Genomic DNA, 18,131 nt, shown 5'->3' on the forward strand with positions numbered 1-18,131 from the left:
TATTGCACTCTTCTGACCTATGTGACTTTTTGGTATTCTAAAACTACATTTCAGTACTACTGAAAGGTTGAGCACATAAACAATACATAGACACTGCAGGGAAGACATGAACATTAATTTCAAGTATGAGAACGGTGAACAGTAATATTCTTACATGACTTACATTTTATTTCAGACAGTAGCTTATTAGAGGTATCAAGCATACTTCTGTAGATGCTTACTGATTGAACTAGATTGTCTCTCTGTTTTGTAAGTGTCGCCATCTGCTGTTGTGTCTTAAAATCTAGAGAAATCAATATATTTTAGTTCACTGAAGTCTTTAGTATTTCCCCTAAATATCACAATACACAAAATAAAATGATGCAATGGCAGTTTAATAAAAGATGGTAAGAAAAAATTACTTAAAAAAGATTATGGTGGAAAATAGAATTTTAATAGATAGAAATATAGCATACAGAACAAAGCTAACCATTGTAAAACATAAATGGAAGGCAGTAAGGTTCCAAGTTTCTTTCCAAAGTTGGTATGATTGGCTCAAACACAAGAATATATTTAGTACTATGTCTCCCTGGGCTATTTTCTGCCAGTACAAGAGCCTGAAAAACACAAAAATGTATATATCATATTATCAAATGTTTAGTAATGCTTATCAAAACACACTTGTAGCAAAAAGTATTTTGCAGTGCTTCATTCAATAAAAATGCTGGTTTTAGTAATAGAACAATTTTAAACATGTTAAAACACTTCTTGCTATAAATTTATCATATTATTCTCATATATCTCATTTCAAGGAATAAAAGAGCAGCTTCATTTTCCGAACACCCCATTTTCACTGTCTCTTCTATAAATACATTAAAACAGAATTTAGACAAATGTGTGCACTGCACATGCTCTAGACAAAATGTTGTTATACCACATCAATTTTTATTGAAAAATACCATGAAACAACACCGATGTAACCCAAGTGAAAATATAGTAAAATAGCATTCAGCTCCCAAGGTGGAGTTTAAATTACTGCTGTTATCACAGAAAGAGACAGCTGATTCCAAGTGATCAGTGGTAATCTTAAGTGAGAGAAGAGGCAATTCTAATTTGAAACACTAATTCAAATATTGCAAGTTTGCAAATACTCAGCAGAAGCTGACCAGCGTTTGTACATTTTAAGTACCAAAGAAATCATTGAGAGACATTCCATTGCAATGAATAGAAGTTGGCAAGGGAAGAAGTAGGAAAGATCCTGTCAGTTCACTAGCAGTAGCAGCTGCTGCTATCTAAGCTTTGTTTGTTTCTTCTCTGCTTGCAGTTACTTAGCCTGAGTGTCACCAGAGACACAAATTGAAGGAGAAAAGACAAAGGCTTTTAGCTTTTGGCTTGCAGCCTGTGCCTTTGTAGCCCAGCCTAGGATATCTTTTTTTCCCCTCCAGTTTGCTTTTTGATTTGTTAAATTAAATAAATTGGATGAATTTTGGCATTTTCTATAAGCTGTTCTGGGAACTTTTATGGACAAAGAAATATGGGTATGTAGGCATGCATGCTTGAACAAACAAACAAATAAATAAAACAATGTCCACATTTGCTTCTTTTCAAATGGTAAAGTTATTCTAAACAAATGCAGGAAAATCTATAACAGTGCAAAAAAATGGGAAGTGATACACGTGTAAACAAGATACGCTACCAATGATTTTTTAAATACCTCAGATTAGCAATCTTGGAGACTGAAACTGATTAGTATCCCTTTATGGAAGACTCACCTCAATTTCAGCAATTCCTTTGTGAAATGGAAACTCAACTGTACTAGTTTTACCCTGAAACAGTGGAATGTCTCCATCTTTCCCAGTGGAACTTTTAATTTTGACCATGATTTTTCCATCTAAGTCATTCCCACTATTGTTTTTGTATTCATCCTTAAATTAAAAATACCAAAATTGAATATTTAAAATGATTCTTGTTCATAATATATTTTAAGACTGAATATGGCATATTTACATATTTTTTTCAAATCAAGCCTGAAAGCTAAAACAACTACCGATAAAACATTTTACCCTAAGAGCTAAAATGACTAAAATGAGGCTATCATACTTTGGCCTCATTATGAGAAGACAAGAGATACTGGAAAATACAATAATTCAAGGAGGAAGACCCACCATGAGATGGAGAGGCTCGATAAAGAAGTCATGGCCCTCAGTTTGCAAGACCTGAGAAAGGCTGTTAATGATAGATTGTTTTGGAGGACATATGTTCATAGGATCACCATGAGTTGAAAGCTATTTGATGGCACAAAAGACACACATGTCTTTGGGAACGTACAAGAGTAGATTTCACAAAATGCTCTTTGAAATTCTGAATACAAAATCCAGTTTAGCAATTGGTTGCACAATTTTTGAGAAGGAAGATTGGGGGAAGACAGGGTTGCACTTTCCTGTAACTGATGTTCTTTGATGTTCATTGATGTCTTCTGTGCAGGCACAAATTGGGACTGCTTATAATGCAGGACAGCAAATGTGAGACTGCAAGCTTCATACTTTTGGCCATTGCCTCATGCACGTTTCCTCTCAATGGTCACTTGATCAATGGCTGCTGCCCTCTCCCTCAGTTCCACCTGAGCTGCCACAAGACCTTAACTCAAACTTGTAGCAGGGCAAGAGGAAGAGAATGTGTGCCTGCACAGAAGACCTTAATGAACATCAGACACAGATGAGTGCTACCCTGTCTTCATCTTCGGTTTTCTGTGCATCCCCACATTGGAATTCTAACAAGTTACCTTCTTATCAGGTGGTAGGTAGAGCAGTGGCATAGCGCCCATGGGGTGGGGGGCATGGCCGGGGCGTTCCGGGGGTGTGGTGGGGCGTTCCAGGGCATGGTGGTGTCAGGCACCACGGTGGCAGGGGCACAGAGAGCATGTGTGCCCTAGGCAGGGGCACAGGGAGCGTGTGTGCCCTAGGTGCAGTTCCTCCTCACTCTGCCTGACTTTCCAGACACTCCATTGGATGATTTTTTTGCTGGTAAGCTCATAGTCAACAGTGTTTTCTCATACAGGGCTGCCTTTAGTTTTGAAGTCCTATCTGCCCATGCTTTAGAGGTAAACTGCTGACAAATGTCACACATGGAAACACTGTGTTCTTCACTAAAACATAACAAACATAAGGTGATCTGCTAATTTTCACCTCACACTGGGTACCTTTCTTAAACAGTCCATGCTGTGTTATGATTATTGACCCACAAACCATTGCCTAAACAAGGAGTGGTGGGATCAAGCAACAAACTGAATATGAAGTTCTTCTACAACCTCTCTCCGTCATGCAGAAGGAACTGAGGGAGAGGGTGGCAACCATTGGTCAGGTGACCGTTGAGAGGGAATGTGCATGAGGCAATGGCTGTAAGAGCACCCTCTAGTGTTGGAAGCTTGTAATGTCACCATTGCTGGCCTGCATTAGATGTAGTCCGAATGTGGGAATTCACAGAAGAGCGAAAATGAAATGGCTGTTTTAGTTCAGGGCAGTTCAAATACAAATTCATAAAATCTGGAAAGGTATCAGTTGAAAAAAATATTTTTTTCTTTTCTAATATTAACTTCAATTAACTCAAAGCATTAATTTTGATTTTTAGCACATCTTCTTACTCATCTTTTTGCATATATTTCCTTGAGAATTACATTAATCTGGCACACATTTTCTCCCAGATACTGATCTACAAATGTTGCATCTTATTGAACTATTACATTATGCAGGATTACTTCAATTAAAAACTGCTACAATTTGAATTTCTAAGTAGGAGCATTAATAAGTAGGAGACTGACTTAACTAATAATTAATAAGTGAGACTGACTTAAACAGCATTTTCAGTTAGTTGGTAGACATGATATATCAAACATGATAAAAAATTTGCAATAGCCTGTAATCTAAACAATACAGAATCTCAGTTGTCTCTTTAAGACTTTCTGGACATTTGGAAAATTGAAGCATATTTATTTTATGTATTGTTGAAGGCTTTCACGACTGGATATCCACAACAACCATATGTATTCTAATATGAACATTTTTGAGATTTCCTTTGTTAGTCACAGGGTAATTATGGATCATAGCAATAGCATTTTCCCCCCTAAAAGGATGGCCTTTCATTTTAGGATTTAATGACAGTGTTCAAAGAGAATAACTTAAAGGCCTAATGCTACTTTTATGGATGAACGTATAAGTGGAGTAGCCTATTTGTGAGTCTTCATTTATCATGAAAAGGAAGTAACTGGTGTGAAAGAAAACAGTAAACCTAACACCAATAAGTTTTTACAGTACCATGACTTAAATGATTAGAATATAAATTCAATCCTAATTACCATTATAATGAAGCTCAAGTCCTTGACAAGGGTCCGACTGCCAACAGAAGCTGCATTAGAGACTGCAGGAGTATGTGGCAGAGATGCTGGCATCAACTTCACTGGTTCATTAGGCACCACTTCAACTACAATCTTGAGAAAAAAACACACCATAAACATGTAGACTTCATTTCTAAACTTAATGGTGATCAACAGTAATGAAGCAGAAGCAACCTGGCCTTTTCACTCAGATAAAAACTAAAGCACAGCCTTCAATGTACCACACTAGGGCCCAGTTTGCACACTTTCTTGTGATGGTGCTTGCTTTCCTGGTGGTAGCATATACAACTGACAACTGCATGGACTGGACAGTTTCTATACAATTCTCACAGGTAGCTCCAACCACACAAAACTGTGAAAGGTTCTTCAAGAATGTGTATGATTCAGGCCATTCATATCAATTTTTAGATTTGTTCTATTATTTATTTCAGCATTTTAATGCCAGATAATAAGCAAGATATCTGATGTAAAAATATGTAGTATCGCTTACATCTCTTTCCTAGAAGGAAAGGTACAATGGCACATTGGTAGGCACAGTGAAGCATCAGCTGCTGTCCTTTGGAATGCAACTAGAGCAGGGGTAGGGAACCTGCGGCTCTCCAGATGTTCAGGAACTACAATTCCCATCAGCCCCTACCAGCATGGCCAATTGGCCATGCTGACAGAGGCTGATGGGAATTGTAGTTCCTGAACATCTGGAGAGCCGCAGGTTCCCTACCCCTGAACTAGAGTGTTACCAGTTTTTAGCCACTGCATCATGGGGGACGTTGAAAGTAGAAACATATATTCTCACTCATAAAAACCAATGGGCCCAATTCACATTTAAGCACGTCAACATTTTTACCTTTCCCTATTTAATCCTGCACATGGAAATTTCACAAGGAATGGGAAATGTGTTGTAATTATTATTATTATTATTATTATTATTATTATTATTATTATTATTATTATTATTATTATTATTATTATTATTATTATTATTTTGAAATTTATACCGCCCACCCCCGGAGGGCTCTGGGCGGTGCACAACATTTCAATATAACATAAATAAGCAAAAGGAGCCCTCTCAATAAATTAAATACAATATAAGATAAAATAAGGGCTCTAAGCATCGAATTAAAACCATTTAAAATACAGCATACAAAATACAGTAAAATATAAATGTAAAAATATAGCGTCCGGTCATCTAAAACACCTCTCTTAAGAGGGAACAGAAGGCCCAAGATGGAAAAGGGCCACAGATGATAAAAAGGGAGGAAGAGGTGCCATCAGCTCAGTCTTACAGGCCCTGCGGAACTCTCCAAGATCCCACAGGGCCCAGACAGTTGGAGGAAGAGCGTTCCACCAGGCAGGGGCCAGGGCTGTAAAAGCCCTGGCCCTAGTGGAGGCCAGCCGCATCATTGAGGGGCCAGGGACTACCAGAAGATTGGCCTCTGCCGAACGCAGAGGCCGAACTGGGACACGCGGGGTCAGACGGTCCCGAAGGTACGAGGGTCCCAGACCGCGTAAGGTCTTAAAGGTTAGAACCAACACCTTGAAGATGATCAACTGGGAGCCAATGCAGACGACGCAACACTGGCAAAATGTGATCTCTAGCGGCACCACCAGTGAGCAGCCGCATTCTGGACCAGTTTCAACTTCCGAATCAGACGCAAGAGCAGGCCTGCGTAGAGTGAGTTACAATAGTCTAACCTGGAGGTGACCATTGCATGGATCACAGTGGCTAGGTCCGCTTGGGAGAGGTAGGGGGCCAGCCGCCGGGCCTGACGCAGATGGAAAAACACAACCCGGGTTACATGGGCCACCTGGGTCTCCATTGAAAGAGATGAATCCAGGTGGACCCCCAGGCTACGGGCGGAGGAGGCCGGTGCCAATTTGGCCCCCTCCCACACCGGTGGCCCAGCCAGAGGATCTCCGTCTTCGATGGATTCAGCTTCAACCTGCTCTGCTGCAACCAACCAGTATGCATTTCCCACATTCACAGTCAACTCTGCAGTTGATGTCATGCAAATCTGCCACAATAGCAACTGCCATAGAGCAGAGAGGGATGGATGGGATACAGTCAGTATGAATTCCTTTACCTTTAAATGCTTCTTCATGAGGCCTAAGCAGAGGTGGGATCCAACTAGTTCTCACCACTTCTCTAGAAGTGGTTACTAATTTTGCCGAGAAGGGGTTACTAAAGCAACCTCCCTTCCCAATAGGGATTGGAGGTACATGTGTGCAGCGGCGCCACTGTTTGAATCCCACCACCATTGGAACCTGTTATTAAAATTTTTGGATCCCACCACTGGGCCTAAGTAACTTCTACTGAGAAGCAGGAAGAGAAAACGTGGCTTTCTTGAACCGTATAAGGAGGAATCAGTACTCTTGGACCCATCAGTTTAAGTGAACAGTTTGTTGACCTTCTAACACTGCTCTGCTAGTCAGGTAAAAACTGAACAGACAGCTTCCTCTCTCCTCTTATAGCTCCTGCAGTTTCTCCTTCTTTATTTCCCTCTTCCTGTTGCTACAGCAACTTAAAATGTCACTCCAAGTTCTCCTCTGACCCACAATAATATTCCATGCATTTGCAAAATCATATTTTTATGGAGGGGGGTGGTGGTCAATTTTTATAAGTTTTCATATTTTTCTGCAAACTTGCTGTTTCCTATGGGTTTGCAGAAAAATACACCATAGCCTTGTGTGCTCTTCTTCCACAGATTTTTTGATCAACATGTGGTGACACACCTGGCTCTTGGTAGCATAACATCCTCTTGTTCTCTGACATACAAACTGTCATTCCTACTCTGTTGGCCTGTACTGTGTGTTGGCTTTTGCTCCTCCATCTTTATTTCTGAACAGGAAGCAATGACATAAGCAGGGAGCCACAACATAACACAACTGGAAGAGAATAGCTTGAGCGGGTTATTTTCGAAGTCATCATCAACATATGCTTATGGATTGGCCAAAAGTGGTACTATCACATACTATCACATAAATGAAAATTACTCTTACATGTTTTTATACACATGTTTTTTATACACATGTGAGCTCCCAAAGGCACCTGGTGGGCCACTGCGAGTAGCAGAGAGCTGGACTAGATGGACTTTGGTCTGATCCAGCTGGCTTGTTCTTATGTTCTTATGTTCTTATGTTCTTACATATTATTTCAAAAGCAAACCTGTTCGCTGCTAAGGATGTTCACTTTGTCAATGGCAAAAGCAAACTGGATGCTGTACGAGCCCACTTTTTCGGGAACGTTTTGGTTCCTAAATTGAAACAATGAAATTTAGTGAGGAAAAAAGTCTTATTCTCTTGGTTGTTAAATGAAGCATTTTATGTTTCCCCATAAACCAGCCTCTCTATAATTAAGTTTATTGCATCATCTGATTAAAGGCAGCCATGCGTATGTTAGAACCAGGTTAGCCCAGGTTAGGCTGATCTCATCAGATCTCAGAAGCTAACCCCCGAGGAATGCCAGGGTTGTGATGGGGAGGCATGCAGCAGGAAATCCCTCTGAACATCTCTAGAAAACCCCACCATAGGTAGGCATATATCAGAGGCAAAAAAGAAAGAAAATGTACTGTCGGAGGCTTTCATGGTCGGAATCACTGGGGTGTTGTGGGGTTTCCGGGTTGTAGGGCCGTGTTCCAGTAGCATTTTCTCCTGACGTGTCACCTGCATCTGTGGCCGGCATCTGAAGATGCCAACCACAGATGCAGGTGACACATCAGGAGAAAGTACTACTGGAATATGGCCATAAAGCCCAGAAACCCCACAACACCCCAGAAAATAAAAAACATGTGCTTCAAACAATACTTTTCTTTGCTAAATATACTCATCATCATACATTCTAAATGCAGTAGAAATGTCTGCGCCACCTAACTTAATGTTTTGTATGTGACATTTTAATAAAGTAACATATCCAATTAGTACAGCCGTATTTCTGTTTATTATGATGTATGTGAACCAAGCTACTAGATGTGCTCCCATGCTTGCTTGCTTGCTTGCTTGCTTGCTTGCTTTCTTTCTACGTCTGTGCATGTTGCACACAAAAATAAAGAGTTTCTGTTTTAATCTTTAATCTAATTCCAGTTTGGTGTGGCATCTAATTGAGAGAATCTGAACAAACTGGAGTTTGCTTCTTTACCCCCAGCCAGGATTCTATTAAGGTTTAATTTTGGCTTAGAATCCTGATTTGTGGGGGAAAAAAACCAAACTTCTGTTTGCACAGACATTCATAATCAGATGCCAAAAATCATCTTCAGAAATAGCATTTTGTACACCCTATATCAGGGGTGGTCAACCTATGGCACTCCAGATGTTCATGGACTGCAATTCCCATCAGCCCCTGCCAGCATGGCCAGTTGGGAATTGTAGTCCATGAACATCTGGAGTGCCATAGGTTGGCCACCCCTGCGGCCTATATGTTGGTTTTCTCCCCTCTAAGAATGACACATTTTAAATCACATTGGAATCAAAAGAACCCAGATGAGAATCCAGTTGAATACCTGAAGTAAAAAAAGCCGTCATCCTTATCCTCCTTAGCTTGGGTGCAGCCAAATGTTGTAACCTAAAAAAAAGACAAACATAAATGTTTTAAATATTTTTGACTTTGAAACTGTAACAGGCAAGCTGTACATCAAAACAGGGTTGCGGAGGTACCAAAGTGCTTCAAATGATAGCTACAAGTGGTTCACCACTTTTTATTATTATTATTATTATTATTATTATTTATTTAATTTGTATACCGCCCGATCCCCGAAGGGCTCCGGGCGGTGAACAACATTCACTACAACATCAACAGGAGCGGTCGTACAAATATAAACACATAGGCTCCATCCCATAAAATAGCTTAAAACTCATAAAACAGCAAAAAACCATAATACATAATAAAAGGCGTCCGACCCCAATTTAAAACCTACCCCCATGGGGGGGGATGGCAGGACCCCTCAATATGAGGGGACCCTGATGTAACTGCCCTAGGGGCAGGGCAGTAAGGGGGCACCATGTCAGCAGCTGGACACTCCAAAGGCCCGGTGGAACAACACAGTCTTACAGGCCCTGCGGAACTCACCCAGGTCCCGCAGGGCCCGGACAGCTGGAGGAAGGGTGTTCCACCAGGCCGGGGCCAGTGCTGTAAAGGTCCTGGCCCGCGTGGAGGCCAGCCGCATCATAGAGGGGCCGGGGGCCACCAGTAAGTTGGCCTCTGCAGAGCGCAGAGGCCGAGTTGGGACATATGGGGTCTATGGATCGTTTTTGCCTACTAGTTACATATTAAGGATGACATAACAAAGCTTCACAAATAGAAACCAAATTAATTTGAAAAAAAAATGCTATATAGAACAGTGTCTCTCCATTGTGGATCATGAAACGATGCTTAAAGGTTGCCTGTGCTTTGCCTGCCAGCATCCATGATGTGTGACCCTTGAAAGACCTCTGTTTGAAGAGTCAACCACTGAATGCTCTTTGCAGCTGCAATTGTGATATACCATATTATTGCATATCTTTCATTCTGGATATATGCCATCACATATGGAAGAATAATCCAGTCCTGTGTAGTGAGCTTACTCTATGAAAAAAACTGCCCTGTGGACTCCAAGCAGCAATGACGTGCCAGTCACCAGTAAACCATTTACACCATTTTCTATCATACAAAAGTTTCCTGTTACTCACATTCGACCGGGTTTCACTACTGTCCTCTTCCCATATTTTCATAGAAATTCTTCCAGGATTTATATTCTTAATAATGTTACCATCTTCAGAAATAACACTGATCATGAAATCTGTAGGCAACATAGAGGAAAAGATTTCCTATATTTCAAAGAACATGCTGGCAATTATCTGTAACTTATATTTGTTAATGCATCTAGTGCAGTCACACTGTTCTGCATACAGGGGTACTGCACATTCACAGGCCCAATGTGGAACAGCTCTGCAAAGCACTTAAAAGAGTGCTCCCCATTTTTCCCCACAACAAATTGCCCTGCTTCTTTCCAGACATTAAGAGGGGGCAAAGAGCAGCTTTCTCAGGTTCCTTGAGCCACTGCAGGAAATAGATTTACTCTGTAACCAACGGAAGTATTAGGGGAGAGCTCACAGTAGGGCAGAAGGGAAAAGATGTGTCTCAAGCTAACCTATCATTCTGATGAGCGGTTTGCTATATATCTGGAAGTTTGGCACAGTGGAAGGGGCTGCATGATCCCTTTACAATATTTGTAATGCTGGAGATCTAACAGTGCAATTCTAAGCACCCAGTTAAGCCAAAGGGCTGTAAAGTCCCCCATTTTTGAAACAACATGTGCATCTTGTCTTGAGAATTGATCAACAAAATTTTCTCTACAAATAAGAGTTAAAGGGCATGATGAATGGCACTCCAATTGTCCAGTGAAGGAACTCCCCACCCCCCACCCCGCCGGCCACCCAGGATAAATCCTTAACTGTGGCTGGATCAACAAAGCACAAATAACTACTCACCAGGAAAGGAGCTTCCGGCTACAAAGGCATCTTTATTATCATACTTGACATTCAAGTGTACAGGTTTACTCGGGTCAGGCAGAACGTTTAGCTTAATTACTGGACAATCTAACATAGTCATGTTATATGTTGCTTTAAGCTGCAATGTGTGCTCTCCCCTGAAATAAACCATAATAGTTAAGCGCCAATACTTCATCCAAAATGTTTCAACATCTCTAAATAGCAGCTTTTCCATTATATTTTTACACCGGAAAGAAAAACATTCTTCAACAGTTTGACATATGGTACTATCCTAAGACAACTTTACCAAAAACCTGTCCAACTGAAATAAATGGGGCCTATTCTTTGAGAATTTGTAATACCTTAAAAAATGAGGTCTTTATAATTTCTTCCTTTTCAATAGGAAATTGTGATTCTACCAAATCCAAAGAAACCCCACCACAAAAGGCCTAATATTTATTTAATTTAGGTATTTATCTACTGCCTCTCAAAATCATCCACAAAACAATCTATAACACATGAAAGTTCTAACAGTAAAATCATTTAAAAGCACAGACAAAATATCACATATACTAGGGGTTCACAAACTTTGTGAGACCCACTATGAAACCTACTTGATTTTTTGAAACCCCCTTGCAAAATATATCTATACTGTTTTCCCCACCACAAAACGCAAGAAACTTACATAAGAACAAGTCAATATTTTACATTTCACTTTTAATATCTATAAACATCTAGCATTACCAAGGAAAACTAAATGGTCACAATTCATGGTAGTTTTCTAGATAATGCAGAGGCAAACCTATATTTGTCACCAGGCCTACCAGCATCTCCTCCTCCCACTCCTCCTGTTTCTCCTCTACCCATATCTGTGAAAAACTTAACCTACTTCTGTGTTCAAGCCCATGCCTGAAAGCCACTAGTATATGAAATATCCCAGTGAGGCATGGGTAGAACAGATAACAAGGATGTTCAAGCTACAGTTTCTGTCACGGGTATATGCAGTAGTTGTTCTTATGACTGCACAGAATGGAAGTTCTTAAGTATAGTCTTCAGGGTTATAAGAAAAAAATCAGTGCAAATTTTTGAGTGCTTGGTTAGGGTATACAAATATGAACTACTCTGACAAAACATTTTCCTAAGTTAGATCTATCAGATGTAACTATCATATCGCCCTCTGTTACATACTCTTCCCCACGAAGATTCCAAACAGCTGGTTAATATCTAATACTGGGTAAGACAGCAAAGAGTCAGAGAAAGTAAATATAGGAGAAAGAGAGCCAACAGTCCAAACTGAGAAGATGGCCAGAAAAAACAGCTTCCCATGAAGAGTTCATCTATCATCTAAAGGTCAAGTTAATATTTTGGCAACATTGAAAATACTGAGTACAAAAAAACTATGGAGACCAGTATCGGAAGTTAATAAAACTTTTCATAGAAACAAGGGATGTTACTTGTTTTTGTGACTAATGGGGATAAAATTCTCAAGAGATTCCATCTGTCACACAAGCAAATGCAAAAATTCAAGCAGGTGGGAGGCTCCTGGCATTTAATAGAATAGGAATTCCACAGCAGTCCCAAGACAACAATTAACACCCCCCATACCTCCTGGGACACAATGGATTCAAATAACATATAATAAAGGAATCCTTCTGTATGAATCCACACACTCATATGTAAAACAGGGCATGAAAAGATTGATCAGTTTTTAAGTGGAGCACGTTAACCGAGAACAGCTTAACCCAGATTTATTACACTGCAGTCAGGCCCTTTCCCTCTCAGCCTGGATCATATAAAGGAAAAACATATACAGGGGCAAGGAGAAGATAGGGACAGACTCATGAAGTAGTGAAGTGCAGCAACATAAAGCATATATTAAGTTGGGTTAAGTATCTCCCACACTCCATCTTTAGATAAAAATTAGATGCTCCAATCCCCACACCTCTTGTCTTGACCAATAAGCAAAAAGTTGCTTGTATTTTTGCTCTACCAAGACTAACATCAGCTCAGGACCACAGTGTACCTATTTTTTTTAAATAAAATCACAGATGCTGAGAGATATCTTATCTATCCCCATCACTGACTGCTTGCAACTTTATCTGGTTTGACATTAGTCTGGCAGTCATATTACTGCTTGCAGCAGATATTTGTTAAGATGGCACAGAACGTGGTGTCTATTGGTAACTATAGCATTTGTAACTATCTGGTCTCCCCCTCTGTACAGTGCTGTATGTCAGTGTGTGCTAGCTGATGCAGCCTGTGAGAAAACATTAGTGTGCCAATAGGAGCCAGAGTGCTTACACAGAATCAAATCTGGGAAGATAGACATCAATACAAGTCTTTTTGGTGACAATATCCATATGTAATTATACCAACTTGTCCCAAGCAGTTACATATTTTCTCAGTCAGACTCACCTGCCCCTTCCTTTTGACCTTTGTAAACTCTGAACAGGACAATCAATGGCCAAAAAATAAAGGGAGAAGGAAGATACTTTTTTAATCAATGGCTTAAAATAAAATACTATTACATGCCTGAGCATTCACATATTAGAAGCTTCAAAAAAAGCATCCTTGGATCCAGCCCACTCTAATAGATGTGAGGGCATCTGGTCAGTGGTGGGATCCAAAAATTTTAATAACAGGTTCCAATGGTGGTGGGATTCAAACAGTGGCATCGTCGCACACACGCACCTCCAGTCCCTATTGGGCAGAGAGGTTGCTTTAGTAACCCCTTCTCGGCACTCAGAAAAAATTAGTAACCACTTCTAGAGAAGTGGTGAGAACTGGTTGGATCCCACCTCTGAATCTGGTGATATTCAGTGCTTTTAATCACTTACCTAGGAGCATGGATGTTAAGAACTCCCAAATGGGCTCTACCATTTTCATCTGTTTTATACAGCTGATTTGAAGGAGTGACCTAAAAAAAAGGTTTTTCCACTTAATAACAGAGAAACACTTATGTTTTGTTTTCACCATAAAAAATGACCACGCATCTCAAATGCACACAGATATAACAGATACAAATTTCACTCTATCATGCAACTTATTCAGGGAAAGAAAATACAGCGTTGTACTTACCTGTGCAACTGTAGTTCATCAAGTGGGTTTCTGTGCAGACACACATTGGGACTGTGCTTGTACAGGCCTGCCTTGGAAAGATTTTTTAAGCTTTCTGTCTGCTCTGTAGCTCTGGAGAGCACTCACTCCCCCTCTTCTTGGGTGAGAAGATTCCCTCACAAATGGTCATGTGACAGGAGGGGGAGGAGTGCTCTTCCGTCAATTCTCCTGATGGCAAAATGGCTTGACAAAGATTTTGGAAAAGCCAGTTGCAGCGTGGTAAAAATAGCATCCCATGGCAAAGTAGTAAGGAGGGATATGTGTCTGCACAGAAACCCACTCAATGGACTACAGTTACACAAGTAAGTGCAAAATTGTATTTTATCTTCATGGATATTCTGTGCAACCCCACATTAGGAAGCAAGCTCAAATGCTTTGGCGGCAGGCGTGAGGCTTTCTGACTGAACAATGCCTATAGAACTGTTTTGCCCACTGAAGTCTTCTTGTGGGAGTCGATGTCCACCAAATAGTGTTGAATTGGTCATATAAACAAATGGATGTGAACTACCACAGCTGTGGAAAATGGCATTAAGTCCAATAGTTTTTGGATAGATAGCATGGTTTGAAATCAGTTAGAGTTATATCTGTGGACCATAACCCTGATGGCAGCTGCCCTACAGGCCACAAGGAATGCTCGGTGATGGGCAGAATCCAAACTTGCTCGACACATTGAGATGGGATGAGAGAACACTTCTCATGATTAATCATGAGTCCCAACTGCTGCAGAGTGCAAACCGTGAAGGAGATCTGCTCCTTCAACATGAACTTAGACAAGGGCATTAGGAGCCAGCTGTCCAAGTACAGAAAAATCACACAATCAATGTCTGTGAAAAAGACCATTATGACCGCTATACATTTAATAAAAATTCTGGGGACTGTATACTTGTAATCAGAGTTTCCACACCTCAGTCTCAGCTACCTATAGCTGGACATTTGTATGGAGACTAGAAAATAAGCATCTGTGAGATCAAGTACAGCAAACCATGACCAAGAGATTACTAGCGGTAACACATTGGTCAAGAGATAACCTGCGGAACTTGTGAATACGCAAGTGCTTGTTAAGTATACGAAAGTCCAGAATGGGGCATTTTCCTCCCAACATCTTATCAATCAGGAAATAGTGGGAGAACAACCCTTAAAACCTTGGGCTGAGGACACTTCCCTAACTGCCCCTTTAGATAGCAGGGTGGATGACATGAGACATACCAGGACTCAGAAAACACTGGAATGAAGAAAGTTCCATACTTTCAATATTTCTAAGACCCAAGTGTCATTGGTTATAGTTTCCCAGAATTAAACAGACTGGAACAGCCTATCCAAAAAGAAACCAGTGGCTAGTCAGGAGGTAGAACTTTTGTCTGGACTAATTCATAGGAGGAGATTTCCTAGGCTTTTTTCTCTTCTGATAAGGAGTGAATTGTCTAGATTGGTATTGCTGGAAGGCAGGATGGTTTTGATTTTGCTGTGAGGTAAAGGAATAAGGCAGTTTGTATTGGCAGCTGTAAAAAAAAGTGACAGAGGAAATACCTCTGCTTGATAGGTTGGGATGGGGGCATAATACCCAAATAGTTTTAGATGGATGTCTCCTTCCACAGTTTGTGGAGAATATGGTTTGTTTGTTCACTGAACAGATGGATGCCATCAAATGACAGGTCCTTGATACAATTTTTTTGTGTCACTGGCTAAGATTGACAATCATAGCCAAGCGCCTATGAAAGGCCACAAGCAGAAGCTAGGGATACACAGAGGCAAATAATGTGCTTCCGGCAGTAATTTGCTGCTTGCCAAGACAAATCCCTTCCAGATGAGTCTCCTTGGCAAGTGCCTTGTGCTCATCTGGCAAGGAGCCAATGACCCACACCATTTTTCCCCACGGGAAAATTTGATAGCACAACATGGTCTCTACAAGGGCAGCCCTGGTATCAAGAGAAGCTATGTAATAAAACTTACAATCAATCAAAACTTTTTTTTGGTCCACTTTTGTCCAGCTAAAAATGTCCTTTAGTTACCAAAGGAACAGCAGTGGCGTAGTGGTTAAGAGCAGGTGCATTCTAATCTGGAGGAACCGGGTTTGATTCCCCGCTCTGCTGCCTGAGCTGTGGAGGCTTATCTGGGGAATTCAGATTAGCCTGTGCACTCCCACACACGCCAGCTGGGTGACCTTGGGCTAGTCACAGCTTTTTGGAGCTCTCTCAGCCCCACCAACCTCACAGGGTGTTTGTTGTGCGGGGGAAAGGGCAAGGAGATTGTAAGTCCCTTTGAGCCTCCTGCAGGAGAGAAAGGGGGGGATATAAATCCAAAAAAACCCATTTCAAAGTAGCATAAGTAAACTGAAGACCACAGGCTTCCAACTATTCTTTTATTATTTGGGTCGATTATTTGTTCTTTTATTATTTGGCTGCTAGTTACTATATAGTCCCACATAAATCTGGTGCAGAAAAAACCCAGCAAGAGATACATATAAGACAACAGCTGAATTTTAATCCTGAACATTGAATAAATTGCTAATACTTTTTACTCATTTATTTCATCTCCTGTTTACTTTTACTGCAATAAATTTTTTAAAAATACATTATATATATTAGATACCTTGAATGATAGTATAGTCTAAATAGACACTATTCAGAAGGTTGTTTTAAAAAGGAAATGTAGTGTTGGGTAATAACTCATAAAAATTTACCTTTATGATGCTTGACTTTACAAGGCTTATTTTGACGTTTGGTTTAGGAGTTGGGTTATCCCACTGATCACAAAGCTGGACTGTAATAGATTTAGGCAGCTCCTTGCCGTTAATCACTAACATAGACTGGAACAGTCAGAAATCACTATTAAAGACTATAAAAATGACAGCTGTCAATGCACAATACTCACTAACTTTTCCATCATACATTGACTGAGGAAAAACTAGTTATGAAAACTATTTTTGTATTCTGTAATCCAAAATTACTTTCATGCATATTACATCTCTTCTTTATATCCTCTTTATGTAACTATGTTAAATAAAATACTTTTATTATTTATAATAAGATACTTTTATTATACAGTTATTAATAAACCCCCCACAATTCATACCCTCCCCAACACAGAACTTTTACACAGAACTCTCCAACCACATGAAGCTTATTTACTTCCTCTAAGTTCGTCCAATCCATAAGAATCAATTTTGATGGAGGTCCTGGAATCACATTTAATCTCAAGAAGTGAGAAAATTCATGCCAAGCAAAACACAGTTCTTTGGTTCCAGGATGGCCTGGTTTAAATCTGATGCCTTTAATACAGAACGTTTGCGAATCTGCCTATAAAGAAAAAGCACAAACATAATTTTGATCTTACCAACGTTACATTGAGAAAGTTATTTGATGGTAAGGGCAAGGGTAAAATTTACATGTTTCATTACCGCTCTTTTAATGTATGTTTTATTCTGCTGGTCCATGACAACAACAACAATCATCATCATCATCATCGTTTGACTTCCCTTCTCAAGCCTTGGTATTTTACCATGTTTTCCATTTTTTTCCTTCAAACCTGACATCACCGACCAGAGGTGGGATCCAGCAGGTTCTCACCAGTTCCCGAGAGTGGGTTACTAATTATTTGTGTGCGCCGAGAGGGGGTTACTAATTGGGTCCACTTTTCGGTCTCCACGCCCTCACTTCCCCCTCTCTTCTTCTTTCTCATAGCCCGGAGCTTGCCGGCTAGTAAGAGGAGGGACCCTTTAACTACTGTTGGGTCCAGGGGACTCTTTACTTGCTTGGCAGGCTGTTTATTTTGGCACTCTGTTCATTTTATGATAAATTGTGATTTACCATGATGCTTGGCCACTTAAAAGCTCTGTATTCCTGTATGTGAGAATGTTATGCTAATCTGTGTCTCTAATCCTGGATTAATTAATGTGAAATATTTGCAGAATATACAGTATGGATTGCGAATTCTAGTTCACAATGGATGATGTTCTGGTTTATTTTTTACTTTAAACAAGAACAAGAAGAGTTTGCATTTATATCCCCCTTTTCTCTCCTGCAGGAGACTCAAGGGGGCTTACAATCTCCTTGCCCTTCCCCCCTCACAACAAACACCCTGTGAGGTGGGTGGGGATGAAAGCTGTGACTAGCCCAGGGGTAGGGAACCTGCGGCTCTCCAGATGTTCAGGAACTACAATTCCCATCAGCCCCTACCAGCATGGCCA

General features: G+C 40.4%; 1 protein-coding gene across 3 annotated transcripts in view; it reads right to left on the reverse strand.

The window, feature by feature from the left end:
* SMCHD1 (structural maintenance of chromosomes flexible hinge domain containing 1) overlaps nucleotides 1-18,131 on the reverse strand; it is a 97,253-nt gene that overhangs the window by 22,154 nt on the left and 56,968 nt on the right. For 2 of the 3 annotated variants that reach the window (XM_048507561.1, XM_048507562.1), the window contains exons 29-39: nucleotides 17,074-17,241; nucleotides 16,626-16,751; nucleotides 13,666-13,745; nucleotides 10,829-10,986; nucleotides 10,028-10,137; nucleotides 8,863-8,924; nucleotides 7,533-7,620; nucleotides 4,331-4,462; nucleotides 1,752-1,904; nucleotides 470-596; nucleotides 164-283 (exon numbers count right to left, since the gene is read on the reverse strand). In XM_048507561.1, coding sequence (XP_048363518.1) covers nucleotides 164-283; nucleotides 470-596; nucleotides 1,752-1,904; nucleotides 4,331-4,462; nucleotides 7,533-7,620; nucleotides 8,863-8,924; nucleotides 10,028-10,137; nucleotides 10,829-10,986; nucleotides 13,666-13,745; nucleotides 16,626-16,751; nucleotides 17,074-17,241 — 1,324 coding nt within the window. The remainder of the gene's footprint in view (nucleotides 1-163; nucleotides 284-469; nucleotides 597-1,751; nucleotides 1,905-4,330; nucleotides 4,463-7,532; nucleotides 7,621-8,862; nucleotides 8,925-10,027; nucleotides 10,138-10,828; nucleotides 10,987-13,665; nucleotides 13,746-16,625; nucleotides 16,752-17,073; nucleotides 17,242-18,131) is intronic. The other variant, XM_048507563.1, reaches the window with a different exon arrangement.

Source organism: Sphaerodactylus townsendi, linkage group LG09 (genome assembly GCF_021028975.2).
Source record: "Sphaerodactylus townsendi isolate TG3544 linkage group LG09, MPM_Stown_v2.3, whole genome shotgun sequence".
In the NCBI taxonomy this organism is placed as follows: domain Eukaryota; kingdom Metazoa; phylum Chordata; class Lepidosauria; order Squamata; family Sphaerodactylidae; genus Sphaerodactylus; species Sphaerodactylus townsendi.